The sequence below is a fragment of the Eutrigla gurnardus genome (genome assembly GCF_963514095.1).
Source record: "Eutrigla gurnardus genome assembly, chromosome: 4".
Taxonomy (NCBI): Eukaryota; Metazoa; Chordata; class Actinopteri; order Perciformes; family Triglidae; genus Eutrigla; species Eutrigla gurnardus.
The window spans coordinates 13,711,405-13,730,256 of NC_139918.1; the positions used below are offsets into that span (position 1 = coordinate 13,711,405).

At 43.9% G+C, this 18,852-nt stretch overlaps 1 protein-coding gene across 11 annotated transcripts in view; it reads left to right on the top strand.

Annotated features, from left to right (window-relative positions):
- Positions 1–18,852, top strand: part of pard3ab (par-3 family cell polarity regulator alpha, b) — a 231,816-nt gene that overhangs the window by 203,193 nt on the left and 9,771 nt on the right. For 10 of the 11 annotated variants that reach the window (XR_014597038.1, XM_084007806.1, XM_084007814.1 and 7 more), the window contains one exon: positions 14,333–14,456. Coding sequence is in view for 10 of the 11 variants with exons in the window: in XM_084007806.1 (XP_083863932.1) it covers positions 14,333–14,456 (124 nt within the window). In the remaining variant the exon portion in view is untranslated. Of the gene's footprint in view, positions 1–14,332; positions 14,477–18,852 lie in introns of those variants that run through there. The other variant, XM_084007815.1, reaches the window with a different exon arrangement.

The following is an 18,852-nucleotide window of genomic DNA, read 5'->3' on the forward strand; positions in this document are numbered from 1 at the left end:
GGCGGAGGAGGGGTTGAGCTGAAGAGAGGGTGGGGGGGGGCCAAGAAAGAGGAAGCGTCTGTACCCTGCTGATGCTATGGGTGTTTCATGGTTGGCCTCCTTTGAAACGTTTGTCTGGAGGAGAAGCAGGAAAGTCTTTATGGGAGTCTGCGGTGCCTGGTGGCGTTCTCAGCTGCAGCTGGTTCCCTGGGATCTGTCGGCGGAGGACAGGGAGGAGGGTACCCAGGATTTCCTCTAAGATCATGGGGGGACCCCTGAGATTTCAGCGAGCAGATGTGAAGTCAAACAACCTGAACATGTGTTCGGCCCGCAGAGGTTAACCAGAAGTTAATGTTTGGAGTGAGAGAGGGCTATTAGTTCTGTAAATATTTCTGAGAGATAAATAATCCTTGTGGTTGAGCCAAACCCCAATATGTAGAGTCCAATGACAACAGCGTTGTGTTGTCCAGATGAAATGGAAAAGTGTCTTTTTATCCCTATAAGATCACATAAACAATCCATTCATTCTTACTGTAGAAGGAAATGTGCTTACATAAGTTAGTACCATCCGATTTCAACCAATATCGTGGCATCCGTCCAGCAATCGAACGTGTGTGTGTGTGTGTGTGTGTGTGTGTGTGTGTGTGTGTGTGTGTGTGTGTGTGTGTGTGTGTGTGTGTGTGTGTGTGTGTGTGTGTGTGTGTGTGTGTGTGTGTTTGTGTGTGTGTGTGTGTGTGTGTGTGTGTGTGTGTGTGTGTGTGTCTACATACTAAACCTGCCTACGGTCCAATCAAAAATGAAGGATTGGATTTAAATCCCAGTAAAACGACTGCTCACATCCACAGTGTGTTCTACGTCTTGTCGATGGCCCTCGGGTTTCTACATAAGACGATTAACTGGTCTGTTGACATTCAAGCTCCAATATTAAAGGTAATCTTGAATAAAGAAACCTGTAGCCCTGGTCCAACTTTGGAGGAGACATATGGTGATTTCCTGGGTCATACTTGTAGTTTTGGTTCCTACGTGAAGATGTTTACATGCTTTAATGTTGAGAACTCAATTTTCTGGGTGTGACGGTCTGAATGTTCCTTTTTCTCCTTCCTTCCAACAGAATTATTTCGCCGGCCAACAGATTTGGTTCCGTGTTTCTGTCAGTTTACCTTTAAAACTGTGAAATGGTCTTTTATGTTGTATAGATAACACAACCGTGCAGAAATCCTCACCGTTCATTTGAAGGCACAGTTTATGAATACGGGCTGGCTGTGTGTATTTGAGCTTCTGGATACATTCACATTATTTATACAGCACTTAAACATGCTTTACCAAAGAAACCTCACTTTTTATAATGGGACATTGAAGATTTTCCAGGTTTCCATGTTTGGCTCCGTGAGCTTTGAGTGAGAATATTTGTCCATCCGGGGCTCGTCCCCTGAGAAGTGTGTGTTATCTCCATATCTCCGTGTGTGAGGGGCGGTTAGGATGCCCGAGGACCGTTCATTACAACCCATGTGAACCCTTATCATTGTCGATCTCATCGTGGTTAATTGCGCTCTGTTTTGGAACAACATTTCAGACCAGAAATAATGTCTAAGGTCACACGCCGACAGACAAACGCACTGTGTGAAAGCCCTTATCTATTTGAATAAGCCCACTCTGTTGACACAGTGATGCTGCTAACACTGAAAGCCCTGGTTAGGAAAATAAAATAAGAAAAAAAAAATGCAAAGTGCCCTACAGAACAGTGAAATTGACACTTGATATCTTTCCAGAGTTTTAAAATCCTGTCTCATAGTGTGATAAACAAGTTTGCACCATTGTAGTGTCTGATAAGCTTTCATATTCATTTATCTGTTTCTCAAAAAAACGGAGCGGATCATTTTTTTATGTCTCGCTTGGAACCTTTTACCACGGATGCTGTTTGCAGGCTGAGTGCCGTTGCATCTCTAACATTTATTGCAGTGTGTTAAAAGCTCAAGGTCTCTGCCGACAAACAGAAGGCTCTGCGTTGCTTTTAAAAAATGATAGAGCAAAAAAATGAATCCAAGGTATTTGTGTGTCTTATTTTTAGGAAAGTAACTATTTTTTATTTTGCTTCAGGTGCTTAAAAAGCAGGCGTTGTGATTTTGTGGTTTTATTTAGATTTCTGCACGAATCCACGTTTGTTCTCTGTGGCCTGGAAAACACGTCCCCGTCTCTGAAAGCTACTGTACGTTGAATATTTCATGACGCCGGTCCCGGCTTTTAATGAATGCTCGCTGAACCAGTGCGGCACTTTTTCTCCATTTCCCTGGAGGAATTGTTTTGGGAAAACACATTTTGGGCTGTTTTCGGCTGTTGTACACGGGACGATTCGGTAAGAAAAATGTATAAAAGTAGGCATGAGATACAATATAGTCATGTGATTTTTTTACTTTCTCAGAACTAAAACAAACATGTGTAACAAGTACACAGCTTAAGTACCAGCTTGAAACCTACTCCTGTAAATATCTCCTCTTTAAAATCGGCAAACTCGACTGCCACACCTTAAATACTGTCTGAATAACAGTGTGGTTGTGGTATTGATGGTTTAAGTGCACCTGAGAATAAGCTCATGTTGTGATCACGGATTCGCCATAATGCCGGCCTCTGTCTGAGTAGCCTCCCTGGCATCTAGCACACGCATTACCATGGCAATCGTACATCAGATACTCGCTCTTTCTCTCGCAAAATGGCCTGCTGTCACAAGATGCCTCGAGTCTCATTTTCCTCCGATGCAGCACCCAAACAGAGAGGGGGGAAAGGCCCCCTGCTTCCTGATGATAATGGACCCTAATTTGACTTAGATTATGATTTATCAGATGCTGCCGATGCTCCCGTCGGCCAGCGTTATACGGCTATCTGAAAATTGGAACCATTACAAGTGAGACGTCCATCCGTCACCCTCTCCAGTCGCCGTAACAGAGAGAACGAGAGAGCCATATAAGCCGGACCCTGATGCCTTCCCCAGAAATTAGACTGCTCCAATTCGATTTCCTTTTTCTCCGTCAATGTCACCTCTCCCCACTCCCCTTCATCTCTCCCTGCTCTCTTTCCTCCCCAGACCACCAAAATGATCAGCCAGTGCTGGAGATACGCACCGGTCGATACCTTTCTCACCAAAACTGGCATTAGAATTCTAATTCAGCCTCGCTCGACTTATTTCAGTTTCAATCATCCCGGCCGCGGACCAAGCGAATGCTATCTCCCTCTTCCTTTTCTCCGTCTCGTCCCTCATTTCCTTCTCTCTGCCTGGAAAGGGTCATCCATTCTTCTGTCATGGAGAAGACCGGTCCTCTCTGTGGTTGCTGTGAATGATGTCCGCTCCCTAATGTACAGATCATCGTGACAGCGAGCTGATGCCGGCTGCTTTGTGTCATTCACTCTTTAATACATACAAAGATAAATCTGTTTTTTGAGTCTTTCCGGCTTCAATCATTTCCTGCATCCAATAGCATCATTTTTAGTCCATCCATCCATTGTCTACCATCATTTTTAGTCATTTTAGTTATTTTCCCTGTACTCTCCCAATCTGAAAGGTCCAGTTGTCTCTGTTATAGAAGCCTGGGCGGCTTTTTGGAATTCTTTAAATGTCAGTCAAGCGTTTTGCTATTCGTTGCGTTTGCGTAGCTGAGTTCTTCACGTTTTTCTGCTCCATACCATTGGTATTTTTTGCCAGAGCACCCTGCTGAAAATGTTCCTGCAGAAAAGCCCCCTACGGCAAGTTAGGGCACTACTTTTTTCAGTTACATGGTTTTTATGTTGAGAATAGTACGATTGATAAAGTAAAGTACTATTGTTACAGTATAGTCCTATTGTTGGAGTATAGTATTGTTGGAGTATAGTACTAGCATAGCATTATTGTTGTAGTATAGGTCTTCACACTCTTGGTTCCATCTTATGGGATGTCTATAAGGCATGTCTGTTGCTGATGTGGATTAGTTTGGATTAACGGCTTTACATAAAAATGTTCCTAGATCTGACCGGATCCAACTGCCCTCGGGTTCTTTTCAAATTAAGTGCCATATTTAAAAATATATATTGCCAGTATTGAGATTGAGCTGGAGGGCATAACACTCAGACATGATACCCTCCGTTTCCAACCACCAGTGTGGAGGCACCTTTGATGGTGGACAGGTAATTTATTATTCCATTTCTGCTCCAGTGAAAGATGCATTTAGGTTGATGAGTGATGGTTTTATTTTCTCCCGGATATTCAAGCAACTTCAATAAAAGATACCAATCTTGAGCCAACAATAGTCACCTAATTGTGATATACATGTCTAGACTAGTCAGATTGATCAGCAGCTCCTCCATGATTCTTCAGTTGACATCGAACAACTGGCATAATTCAGTCATACTAGGTGATTTATATGTACTTAATATATTTAAAGGACCCTTATGATGTGCACGAAGTGGCCACTTGGGTCCCATACATCTTGACAAAAGTCAAGAATCCTGATGGGGAGCTCTGATGCTCAGCCAGCACGAAAAGACAAGAGCCTAAGAACTTGTCCAAATGTACTTTCTCATTCAGACTGAACTTTATTCATGAGCATGAAAAAGCCAGGCCTCGTTATCAATGTTTAGTTTAGCTGAGCCCCTATAAAAATGTGAAAAAAGAGAAGAAGAAGAAAAGTTGGATTCTATAATGCCTCCCTAATCCACTGCTGATAAGACGGCGCACTCACCCTGCTGGTTTTTAAAATCCTCTCCTCTTCCCCTCACGCTTTCATCTCACACTTCGGGTGCTCAAACACCAGCAGCAATTTGCTCAACCCGTAGGAAAACACGACTCTAGTGGATGCAGGCAGGTAGAGACGAGTTTCCGCTTCTCCACAGAGTTGTTAAAGCGCCACTACAAGTTAATGGGCTAGAAGAGGCTGCTTTACGGCCATGTTGACACAGAACGGAATAATTAGTAGGGCGAGAGGCTGAAATAAAGCCATTAACTCAGGAGAACCTACATCCAAACCGTGTTGCCTGGATACAGTTTCCCCAGGTGACTGACTGTGCTGAATCATGTTGATGGGATGTGAAAAAAAAAACAGTGTCCTGTAAGCATTAGTTATGATTTGTCGGATAATAACGTCATTTTGAAGCCCAGATATATTACAATAAGTGGCTTATCTGACAGCACAGATCCGTCCATTGACTGATTGAATGGTGCGGAGTGATGGATGCCGTCTGCTGTTAACCCTCAAGTCAGTGTCGGCGTGAAGCGGAGAGAGCAATGAAGCGAGGTGCGTTAGAGACAGAGCAAGTGTGTGTGCGTGCACGCTTGTATCTTTTTGTGAGATGAATGGAGAGACGGACGTGAACTGAAAGCTGAAAGAGCAGCGTGGAGCGTATATGGTGGATGAGTTTGTATAGACGCTCGAGGTTCGGTCGCGGTCTTGCTTTCTGCTCGCCTTTCATCACGCTTCCCTTCACAGAGGGGATCATCATCTGTCAGTGATGGAGGAGATTAGACTGTTTTATCAGCATCACATCAAAGCGCTGCAACCGCGATGGCATCTTAGATCGGGAGCCAGTGTTAACGCGGATAAAATAAGTTGTCCATTTACTTATTTAGCACTTCAACGTGAGGAAGGAACTGAAACTGGGTGGGTGAGACCAGGAAAAGGGTTATAGAGAAGAAGGATATTGTAGATACGAGAAAATATTCTCACAAAGAAGAGCAAATAGCTGCGTTGGATGACTGTCATCATGTAAACCTACAGACTTTCTGCATGAACATAGCTTCCCATTGCTTCCAAATCGACCAAAATGACCCAAAGCCACAAAGGAAAACATTGGCGTTAAAGGTTGAGTAGGTCATTCTATTCAGACACACTTTCTGTTGTATTACTTGAAATCCTCGTAACTTGCTGATAGCAATGAATACATTAAATGCTTTGCCATGAAAAAAGGTACAAAATGTCATCTGTGGCCGTGGCAGAACTGTAAAAACCTCATCCAATCAAGAACGTTGGGCCGGAGAAAATAATTAGACGGCCCGCCTGTCTGTCAATGCTTACTTCCTGATTACGCGCCCTCTGCGGATCCCGAGCACTTGTTTGGCGTTCTGGGGGAACAGAGGTCTTAACGAAGGGGACTTTCTCGGTTTGGTGATGCGTTTGTCCAAATGACCTACTCCACCTTTATTTCATAGAAACCAGTGTTGTCTGCTGATGTGATGCGTATCGCAGTCTCTATTTTCAAAGTCACTTCAGACACTCGCTTCTGACCATCAGGCAAAGTCACTAGGGATGCACGATAATTATCGGACCGATAATTATCGGCCCGATAATAGGAATTATGACGTCAACCCGATAAATCCGATACAATTATTAATACCTCCGATAATCCGAAGATAGGATGTTTGTGTTAAAACAGCGGGTGGATTGGGATGAGGGACGTTAGTTTTTTTCTAGGCGCCTCCCGTTTAGCATGTGATGTGGTTACTGTGGTATCACAGGTTTCGGAGGAGGGAGTTAATCCACAAATCGAGCGCTCCCTTCTCATGCCTGGCTGTGACGTAGAGGCTGCGAGCGAGTGGAGGAGGAAGACTAGTAAACAAACACGCATGGCGTCTGTAATGTGGGACTACTTCAAAGTTTCTGAGGAAACTGAATCGTTTGCCATTTGTAACAAATGCAATGCAGAAGTTCCAAGAGGAGGGAAAAAGGCATCGAGCTTTAATACATCCAACCTTAAAAGTCACCTCGCACATCACCATCGCTACGACGGTGTGTTAAAAGCGTATGAAGACGCCGGCGCCGCTAAAGAAGCAGCGAGCCCGTAGTTTAGCGTTTTGATGCACGGGTGAAGTAGCGGTCCTTGTACCTCGGGTCCAATATAGTTGAGAGATAATACAGTGGCTTTTCCTCGATGTCACCAAAACGCGTTTCCACTGCTTTTAACGGGGTTTCCTTTGATGTTTTCACTCCGTGGTCTGTTGGTAACGTTTGTTTTAGCAGTCGCGTCAGCGCTTGAATGGAGGGGATCACATCCGCAGTAGTGGCTGTTGCTTTGCTGATATTTCTGCCTATTACCGTAGTTTACATTTCTGTGTGGATCAGGACCAACAGTTTAATGTAGCAGCACTTGTGTGTGCATATCCCATGCTGCTCAGGGAAAGTTGTCATTGACTGACTGACTGACTCACTTACATATTTATTTGAAAAAAATAAATATTGTCATTTTATTGAAGAGTCAAAACTGTTCTTGGCTTTCTTTTGTTCATAGTAATAATTATCATGTCACTGTGATACATCTGGTTAGGTGTTTGGTAAAAGGCAAAGCTATGCTAAATCTACCTAAGCTTAGTCATTAGTGTTTTTGACCTGAATTTGATCTGAATATACATTCAAAAACGAATAACAATATTATCGGTTATCGGTATCGGTCCCGAGGAGCAGAAAGTTATCGATATCGGTATCGGCTTCAAAAAATCAATATCGTGCATCCCTAAAAGTCACGCTAGCATACAGAATAACATTACTTTATTTACAACTATTGCGACAGCATGAAAACCAGCAACATACCGTATTTTAAATATTTGAACAAAATGAGCAACGAGTTGCTTTTTCTGGCGTAGCGCCTCAAACTAAAAGCCGGCTCCATGGCTAACCACGTTACCGTGGCAGCAGGTCATGCATCAAGACGGTGGAATAGACAAAACACATTGGTGAGTCACTATGACTGAATGTTAAATTGCCCATATAACAGAGAAGCGTGGCAGACTGTTGTTTTACATCCCGTCTGATCCCATAGTTTTTCCACCGAAGGCATCCGTGAGATTAGATCCAACACAACCGCCCCTCGCTATAATCCTGACTCAGAAAAAAAAAACGTATTGGACGTATCTGTGAGTAGATGGGATCTGAGTATGCTAAACCACATGTGAAATTCCCCCGCAGGTATTAATGTGACGGATATTCAAATGTGGCTCCGACACGCAATCTGATGGGGATTTGAGTAATGAAACTTAAAAGGCCCGCGTAGGACAGCATGCTCCTCATCTTTCGTCAAAAGTAAGCTAGGATTACAGATATAAGGAAGCAGTCCAATTTATTTGCTTGTAGCCGGCCGGCATCGATATGCTGATGTGTGTGAGCATGAAATGGTCCCGTGAATTAAAAGGAGGCATATTGCTGTGTGCCGCACCATTATTGCCTCCAGCGGCACCGCAGCTCCAAATCGAAGACCGGTTACCCATCTCGCTTTCAGTGTGTGTTTATGTGTGCATGCATTAATATCAGTCAAATATGGTATTACCATCGCCGACAATTCTGACCAGCATTGCCCCTGGAAAAATAGAGATGCCCTATAAAACTGAAAACCAATTAAATTCAATCGGTTCCGTCGATGGATTCCAGTGTTTACTGTCTGCTTTGCACAAGTGTTGACACCCTGTGGGATTGCCGCGGCTCAGAATGAATGCTGCTGTAAGCTGCAGGACGGGATCCTTGCGAGGGTTTCGCGCGCTGCACGGAATTAATCTTTTTTTTTTTTTTTAGAAAAGTGGCTTAAGAAAAAAGAAATGAATTGTTTCATTCCACAACAATACAAATCCCTTATGGGATAAAATGCATAAAGGCAATGAGCGGCGTTTCACAAATGCAGATGACTTTGGGCTTAAACTCTTAAAGTGATGAAGAAGGAAGCCAAAAATAATGCTGTGTTGCTTTTCAGTCAACCTAACGTCTTTCAGCCATGAAAAAAGGCAGCGTGTTCACCTTTTACATCTGCTGTGGAACAAGCTGAAAGTTCATTTCCAGTGACTCATCATTTTCCTGTGCTTGTTGATGACGCTCCTCAAACTGTGGCATTTCACCAACTCAACTAAAGTTCCATATTTGTCTCCTGAGCAGCACAAACACACTCAGCCACTAAGATTGCCTTGAACGTGAACGGAGGCCATTAGCTGGATTCATTAGCCTCTTACCTTCCCCATCGACACGGACTGACACAGAATGCGAAATTCTGCCCGGCCTGTTGATCTCCCTTTGCATACTAACTCTCATGTGTTTGTTACTTAGTCAATTGACACAACGAGGCAAATGCCAGGGACTTAATGAGTTGCTAAGCGTGGAGATATTGTATTGATTGCCATCTAATTGCTCATGTTTCTGCGGATCAATTTGGCTCCATCCGTGTTTCAGGGTTAAGCCTGTAATCCAGAGTAAAAGCAATCGGGTTAATAAGAGCCTAAATGGCCTCAGACACAACAAACACAGTGGCCTCTTGGCCCCGCTAATCTCTCCACAGCATCATCAGACACCGATGAGGCTGTGAGTAGTCAAGCGTCCCAGCTAATCCCTTCTGTAACCTTTTATGTGTCCGCCAAAGATCAGCTGAACATGCTTGTTCTTTTTCAGAGACTCACCTCTGTGCTGTGTATGAACCCGCTTCTTGGAAATGATGCTGCATCATCAAAGTGACGGAGATGTTTAATGTAAATCAGCTGCTTTTACCTTCCTTTTTTGTCTAATTATTATTCTTTATTTTGTGTCAAGTGCCTGGCCCACATCGGCTTATTAGACACCAATTATGCAGCTGCAGTGGTGAAACAAGACTTGTCAAGACAGAGCACAATTCATTACACACACACACACATATATATATATGTATATATTTGTCTCCTCTCCAAAGCTCTATGAATAAAATCTGCCCCATAAAAGGCTCCATCCCTTCAACCCAACTCAAGCCTTTTATAATCATCCAACCAGAGGAGTTGACAGTTTATTGATAAAGCTGTTAAAACATCATATACGGCATATTAAAACATAAAACAGACTCCATCTTCAGTGGAACAAAAGAAATTAAACAAACTATGCTTTCGCTCTTCAGGGAGAGCGTTTCTTTGGCTAATGGTCGTGTACTTTCATGAAAAATGTAAACATTTGGGTCAAATTAACTTCTAAAGTCCAACAGTACTCAATCCTTTATGAAACAAAATGCTGGCAATTAAAGTTTGCACCACAAATCAATGATCTTCCTTTGAACAGAGAACAATAGTCACAAATATTAAACTATAGTCTATTATGAAACAAACAATCTTCACTATTGATGTCTTATGTCCACACAAAATGTCCCGAGCCGACATCTTTCTGTCCGTGACTAACGAGTAGCAGCGACATCTATTCCAGATCAGTCGAGGCAGGCGGATCTTAACGGGGACTCTCGCCTACAATGGCTCGCAGATGGAGCGTTAGCCGCTAGCGCCGGTTAGCAAGGGCATCAGTCTCCCTCCTAGCTGTCTGTGAGCCCTTCGATCAATAAACCTGGATTATCATCTCCGGCATCTCAGTTCATTTTTCACGGCGGAGGAAGGCTCCACCAGCTGCTCTCTCTTTGTTGGAGGATGTCGGGCCTAGTTCCCTCCATCTGATAAGATTACAGGAACTAACCGCCAAAGCTGCGGCGTTCAGGGGGCACACGCGCTCACCACTCACCACGCCTCCTTCTCAATCTGCACATCAGCAAATGTTTATTCAACAGGCTGGCGAGCGAGTCAGTACAACAGTCACATCCGAAATGGGAATCCCATGACTACCCGTGCTTTAATTAAATGTTTAATTAAGATGGTGGCTTTTAATTAAAAAGTTGATTATTATGAAATGAGGGCTTATTTAAATTATTATTATTGAAATAGATAGGACATCTCTGGATGCAATAAGTGTATTACTAAGAGTGAGGTGCGATGTTATGACTATGTTGCATTCGGGCAAAAGCTGCCCTTTAATTTAATGATGGAATAGACTTTGATGAGATTGAAGAATGATGGAAATGTCTTGGCAGGCTTCGTTAATGGTCCTTCCCACAGTGTGTGTGTGTGTGTGTGTGTGCCCGAGGGGATGCTTCCATCCGAGACTTTGAAGTGTGAACCAACAATGCCGCTCTTGTGTCGTCAAGGTCACCCTACTTGTAGCCACTTGCCGCGAGGGCCCTCGTTCCAAAACAGACACGAGAATCACTTGAATCTCTCGGCCGCGTGGGCCCGGGCGCTCTGCTGCTGCCGGCCGTTCTCAGATGGTCTCCGTGGGCCAGCTGGCGACTAGTGGGGTCGAATCCAGCTGTTTCTCTTTTTTTACGGCACCCTCAGCTCCGCATTTGTTTCAAGGGCACGTTGATCCTCTGAAAGTCAGCAAATCCTCTAAATGAGCGGACGCTTCTTAAATTTATGGCCATGTACCGTTGGTGGTCGGTCTGGAGGATGCTCATGTAGGCATGGGAAGAGCAGCCTGCGTGAATGAGGCCATTCATTTATAATCCACAGGATTAGGGCTCCGTCCATCAGCTGCCCCCGTCACTTACTGTACATTGCCCCATAGAGGCCTTCCCTCTGTCCGTCGGCATGCTTTGATTGGATGCAGCATCAATGTCACACGGGGTTTTGAAGTGACAGCGCATATCTGATAAATCCTATTAGTTTGGAGTCGGGTCCAATTTGGACCGCTTCCTCCTCGATGCCAGATGAAGCAAGAATTCCTTGGCTCTCTTTAATTGCTTCAATCTTCCTCTCAAAGCTTTGTTTCTTTTAAATCTGTGTGTTTTACCATGCGTCTTTTTTACCATATATTGGCTTTGTGGTGCTGAGATCGAAGACTGGCAGACTTTCTTAAGTCCCACAAAAGCACATTCCGTGCCAGTTTTAAAGGGTATGTCTTGATCGCAGATCTTAGGTCCTGAATTCATACTTTTGGCCATCAATCCGATCAGAAATATTAACATTGTTCTCATCAGGTTAATTTTCTTCTGATTAGTAAATTAATTTGGAGGAGGTTACAAGACCATTCCCAAACATTCATTCTGGTTCAAAGTAAATACCCAAATTCTGATGATCTTAAATTGTCCTTTGATTGCCTCCATCTTATTCTGCACCATGCTTCCTTACAACACAGTGTAGCAGTGTGAAGCCTGAGTTTCCTGTACCATGCAGACGTTACATCTCCTCACAGCTTCCTCCTTCCCGGGGTGATGACCGAGACAGGGGGGGCACGCCGACCGTGAAAGGCCGGGTGCATCTCGGCGTAAGCAGCTTTGCTGGCAGCCCAGTCAGCAAGCCGCGGTCCTGTTATTGAGTCCCAGAGACACTCAACAAAGCCACACAGTGACCTTTTAGCCGCACAGAGCGGTGCCAGATATTGAGTGAGGCTGTCCAGAGGATGAACCTCATCTCAGACTAAATCTCAGCCTGCAGTTCTTCCCCGTCTCAGGAGAGTTTTTTTTTTTGGCGCTACACTTGTACTACGGCATTGCTCTTTCTTTGATTGATTCCCCGTGTTTTGTCAGACTACAAGATTGGATATCTTTGATCCCTTTATTTGAGTTTCCCTTCAGTCTCTCGGGCAGGATTCCAGTATATAGGATGGGTCTACAGGTTGCCTTAATGATGATATACTTTTGATTACAGGCTTGACTCCCATCTCTGGAGAGAGAACGTCTTTCACCTGACAAACACTGGACTCGAATCCAGACTGCTCTTTGCTTCTTCATGCAGTGAACCTAGTCGATCCGTGGCAAATTATCTTTGTGATTTTTTTAACATCTAATTACAGTTTGCCTACGATAACATCCGAGCCGGTCTGTTGAAACTGGCTTGGAGGCCTCAACCCATAGTCAGAAGGTCACACATGTAGCTCCCATCAGGTCAGCTGTGTTCTAAAGAGGCCAAGCGGCTGTGTTACTTATCATGGAGATTAGTGGGCTCACATATGAAGGGTCCCTGGTCTTTGACAAGGTTGGCTGGCTCTGGCTTTTCCCACTGTGTTTATGTCTGGAGTTTATAGCTGGCTAAGTTGGTGCTGCTGCTGTGTTTTATGTTATAGCATTAGAAACCCCACTATCTGGTCGTTTTGTGAGGAAATTAATTTAGACATTTAATGCAGTAACGTTATGCCCAGAAGGATCCTACTATGACATCATAAAGGTAAACGGATGTTGTAGTCATGTTTAAACTTTGCAGTTACTGTCAGAACCTAGCTAAGATGGATGGGTTTTGTGTCTTTTCCATCTTTTTTTTTTAAATGCATTTTGCGTCTGCATTTTTCATCTTCAACAGATTCAATTCAGAAACTGTGTGCCGACCTTTAACTTTTCCTATGTAAGCAGAGAAAGGTTTGCAAAACCAAACTAAAGGGCGCTTTGGGACTGGAAAGAGTTGCAGGTTTGACCTTTTTGAGTTTCTGAGATAAGAAATGTCTCCAGGAATTTCCTGGCGGCGTTAGAAAGTTGAAAAGTCAACGCTCCCCCGCTGGTCCTTCATTCAAATGCCTGTCACTTCCATTCACACACACTGTTTGAGAGGGGAAATTACTTTCCTCTGTGGGAGGCTGCAGATAGTTAACACTAACCTGTCTGTATGTCCCATATTTCTCTCCATTAATGAGCTTTTGGACAAGATGAAACTTCTCTGTGAGTGAAAAAAAACAGTTGGTTGTTCCTTGAAATATAAAAAAGTTAAAGTAGGCTGGAATATGGTCAAAAATGAAAACATTTGATGTCAAGAATTCCAAAATTGGCTCCATACTGCTCCATCCTCAAAACTAAGACAATAAACTACAAGAGATGAACAAAAATATATATAATTAGTTTAATTTACAACTTTAACTCTTTTACAATTTGTTTTCAGTTAATGGAAGTTGATTGTAACATTTTGGTTGCCTAAAAAGTATCATCTTCAGCATTCAGTTGTACGACAAGATGGCGACAGCAAAAATGTCAGTCAACCAATGGGATGGTTTGTAAAGCGTCCTGCATTAGCTTCCACTCAGCCGTTTCATCTCAATGTGGACTCTGGAGACGCATAGTAACACCAGAGATAAATGTCCTCAGGTCAAATCCTATGCCGATACAATCCGGATGCCATCCTCTTCTAATGCGAGCTTGTAAAGCGGGTCACAGTCTCTGTTGATCACCGGAATGGACGGAGTGAGATTGTTCAGTGTACCATGAGTTCAGCTGCATTGTTTGATGTCGGCACCGCAGGGCTGCAGTAGACAATAGCAGCGCAGTAGTTGAATGATATGAGGCCGGGAGTGGAGTGGAGTGGAGTGGAGTGGAGTAGGGGGGTATGTTGTGGTACTGCTCACCGTTCACCACTAGTCTGTGTTCACTGTGATGAATAATACATCAGAGGTACATTAGTTTGATCGCTGCTGGCTCTGCTGTGGGCCCGCTCTCGGCTCTGCCCTTACTTATCATTCATACCTGGGTTTGCTTTTGATCAACTCATGGACAAAGTATGGTGGACGTTAAAGAACTTCGTCCTGCAGGCCATTTCCGCCCACACAGATGGAACCGGGTCGCTTGGTCACACTCGCTCATCAATCTTTCTCTCTCTCCGCAGTAGCCGGCTAGCTCCTAGCAACCACGACCGGATACAGAGGCTGAGGCAGGAGTTCCAGCAGGCCCAGACCGTCCCGGACGACCCCGACGACCGCAGGAGGACCTACAGCTTCGAGCAGCCCTGGGTGAGTGTCTGAAATGACGGGAGTCTGTAACTCAAATCCACCACCGGCTGGAGAAGACCGTTAACACTGTTAATGTCAAGGAACAACCGATACCAGACCAAGACTTGGGCACGTGTAACTTCCGATGCTAGCATGAGGAGAACGCTAACAACGTTAGCACCGAACAGAGCCGGTGGGCTAACCGGAGTATGGTGCTAACCACCACTAACCCCCACTACTACACGCCACAAACAAGACTGGCAATATCACCCCGTCCCCACTACGGTCACCATTAACCTCCATAAGTGGGCCTTCCTGGCTAGTCGTGCTAACGCTAACACCCCCTCCCCCTCCAACGTTCAGCCGCCTGCATGCAGGAGTTTGCACACCCCCTGACGCAACCATCACTAACCCCCCACCCCACCTGTCACAACCCACTCTACTCATCCACCGTCCCTGTTTCAGTCTGTCCGTCATCCACACCGTCCGCCACCTCCTGGACCTGGGTTTGTCTTCACATCGTCTCTGTGTGTGGGGGAGGGGCTCTCACCTGTAAACCCTTTGTTTGTGCCTTTTTACAGTTTCATGTCGGGGTTGTGTGCGTTTTAAAAAGGCGTTTATTTCATTCAAAGCCTCATTGGTTAAGAGGAGTAATTAGTGCATTCTGAAGCAACACGGGGTAATAATGAGCGAACAAAAACGTAAAATGCCTTCAATGTTTTTTGGGAGGTGATGAAATATCTGGTCATGTTTTTAGTATTTATTTTAGTGCTTCATTGCACCGCAACTCAAGTGTACTTTGTTTTACATTGTTGATGAACTAATTGTGATTATATGAACAACAGCGAACTTTAAATCCTGATGATTTTACTATATTTTTTCTAAATCGGTAGCATCTCTGTGTCATGTGAATTCTATTATTGTTTTACACACAAAAGAAGTCATTCTCACCACGTCTTTTTCTAGATTGGGACAGCACACTTTTTTAAAAAATGTATATCACACACTATCACAACATATTCTCACACAAACGCATTCTGTCACAACACTTAGTCTTATAAACGTAATATTTTGTGGTGATAAGTAGCCCAAATGTGTGTTGTTCTAAACGAGACACCAGGTGTGGTGTGAATTACGTCCTTGACATGAAATAATATGAGTCGTCCTTGGTTGTTTCTCCAAACAAGGTCATTTTGCACAGAGTTTTTTGTTGTTGTTGTATATTTCTGTATGAACTCTTTATTCTGCTGGTGTCTACACTACCGTTTCCCGCTATAGCTTTGGTGTGCAATGGGAGAATTTGGTCCTGCGATATATAATGGAAATGATAAAGTGAGAGCTCACAAATCAAATCATCTGTGCCCAGGCCTTTCTTTTCTAGTTGAGGTATTCGATAAAAAGTGTGGTTTTGTCCTGCGTCGGGCCGACTAACCAGAGCGCTGCGTTTGAATGGGCTCGGCAGACTGGCGCACATTCCGGCTGGCATTGTACGGCGAAAAGCAGGGCAGTGTGGGAAAGAAGAGCTCAGGTCACATCTCCCTTTGTCTCCAAACAAGCGAGCATGCTCTCAATTAAAGAGCTCAACAATACGGCAGCATTATGGTTGTTTCCATCAACTGAAACGCTTCCGCTATTGTCACAAGTTTCATTTTCCCATGACAACTCGGTCTTTGGTAACCCACGCTCTGAGAGTCGAGGATTCCAACGAGAGCTCGTTGAAGACCCTGAAAACCTGATTTCCTAGTCAGCCTTTTACTATGTTGTATAATATTGTTTCTTATCATTCATTTTTAATTCATTATTTTTGCACAATGTGTATTTTATTAAGCATAATGCTATTAAATCATTTTTAAAATGCATTTAAAACATATTTGTTTCAAATTAAATAAACACCACACCGTGACTTCAGCACTTAATGGATAATAGCATCCCATGCATGTTAGTTCTTAGTTTAATATCTACATTTCTGACAGATTGTGAGACATTCACTTAGGAATTGTTTTAGTCCCGTGCTCCACCCTTTTTACATTTTACTTTAGGCATTTGGATTTCTGGTGTGCACCCGGCCCTGCAGTCTCATGCCCCATGGGGATTGGCTCAGAGTTTACCTATGCTAATTAGTCTCGACGGGCACATGCCTTTAATTTACAAGGATGATGGGATTCATCTTCATAAAACCACAGATGTCAATTAAGAACGTGCCGTGAATCTGATGTAGAATTTTCTTCGAGCCTTTTTAAACAACTCATTTAAGAAAAAACTTAAATATAATATTGGTGAATGAGGCCCATTCTCATTTGATAGGGCTTTTGAGTTTCCATGCATCACAAATATTAATGCCAAAGTGTTCAGCTGCTGTAACTGGGGGATCTTCCAGGAACCCTCTGTGGTTCTTTCATGGTTTCAGTCTTAGGGAACCCTCTCATGGTCTACTTGTCAGAGTGCAGCTCACACTGAGGCTGGCTAAGGTAATTGCATGTTATTAGGCTCATGCCCTGACCATACTGCTGGGCCATATGGAAAACAGGAAAATGTCTTTGAAATTCAATTACCTCCCCCATGCACATATTACACTTTGTTGCTTCACTTCAGTGATGTGCTTCAAACCTCAAGGAGCCCGTGTCCTTTTTCTTAATTCACCTACAACTGGCCCACTTACAGTCTGTGGCAGGACAGCTCTCCATGTGAGATACGGCTGACATTCTGATGCTGCTCCCTCTATGGCAGAAACAAGGTTTTATGAGACAAGCAAATATCACATAAATCAAATAGATCCTAATAGATCCCAGGGTTCACAGAGGATAACATCTATTATAGAGCTGAAACGATTAGTCGAATCATTGTTGATGAAGTAATGGACCATCATTTTAATCATCATTAGAAGGTCTTTTTCCTGCGTTCCCTGTTTTATATCATTTTAAATGGAATGTCCTTAACTGGACTATTAGCTAAACAAGTCCGGTAAAGACATCAGCTTGGACTCCTTGGGAAATTTTGTGATGGACATCTTTGAGTAGTTTGGGACATTTTCTAGCACAAAATGATGAATTGGTGCTCCTCAAAGAGAAGATTCATTGCTATTAAAAACATTCATGAGCTACCATCCTAATCCATTCCATTCACTCCTACAGTTGGAATTGAATGCACGACCCTGCAAACAGAGGTGGGCCTCAAATCATTGTTTTGCAAGTCACAAGGAAGTCTCAGTCTTTGCACTCAACACCCAAGTCGAGTCCTGATGCGCTCTTCAGCATATGTAATGCCATTTGCGTCTCCGTCTGTCATAATCAAGCCGCACGTTTTGATTCTTGTCAAGTGGAGTGCAAAGTCACCCAATGTGCCTGTTGGCATCATGTCATACCGATGTGACAGATATGTCTGAACAGCCATATGGAAGCACTAATGATGTCTTGCACCTTGCAGCCAGGCTTCCACGCTCAACCTCAGGTTCACCTCTTCACATCACACCTCCAGTGAAGTAGAGTTGAATCTGTCCGAAAATGTTCGCTCTCTGTGCCTGATTGGCCAAATTACCCATTTCCAGCAAAAGCTGTTTTCTTGGCCGTCCCTATTTCGCCATCAGTATAATGTCTATTTTTTTTTTGCGATGGGAGCCCTCTTCTGCTATTTCGCCATCGTTTTGGAACGCAGGAGAGGATTGTGTGGGTCTAATTCCATCAGGATGACTGATGCCCGCTCTCCCGGCAGCACCGCGCCAGCTTTATTGCACTCATTTATACCACTATGGGAATAGGAGTTCATTCACTTGATGTTGGGACTTTAGAAAGGGCATAATATTGCCTCTTGTATTTTACTGTAACATTTTAATGCTGCTGTTATCTGGATTCCTTGAGGCTGTTCTCTCCTCTCTGCTGTACAGCCACCTTGTTTCTGGCTGATGAGCCAATGTTCCTTGGAATATTCAACAATCCTAAACCGCTGGAGGGATTTCATCTCATGCAAAAAATATTGGGACTGTAATGTACCTGCGGGCAATTTTCATTTCAGATGGGGAAGTGTGGGAGCGCCCCCCTCCCTCTCAGTTGTCTGCCAGTCTGTCCTCATTGTGAGCCCAGCGGGCAGGAAGTGTCAATCAGTCGCACAGATGATTGCCCCGGCTTCATTTGGTTGAAAGGGGAGTGTCTCCTTAGCGCTCCTAATCGTTTTATGGCTTTCTCACAAACTGCTGTCCACGGTGCTGCTGCCAGGTTCTCAATATGTTGCAGAGCCATAAAAGTAATTAGACTTGCTTTGTGTTAACGACACAATTATTGCACCCACACAGCTAATGAACATCGGAGGAGCAGAAGGAGTGTTGCTACAAGTGTGGGCTGGACCTTGAGGTGGTGCTCTGCTGCTGAGAGAGAGATAGTGTGTGTGTGTGTGTGTGTGTGTGTGTGTGTGTGTGTGTGTGTGT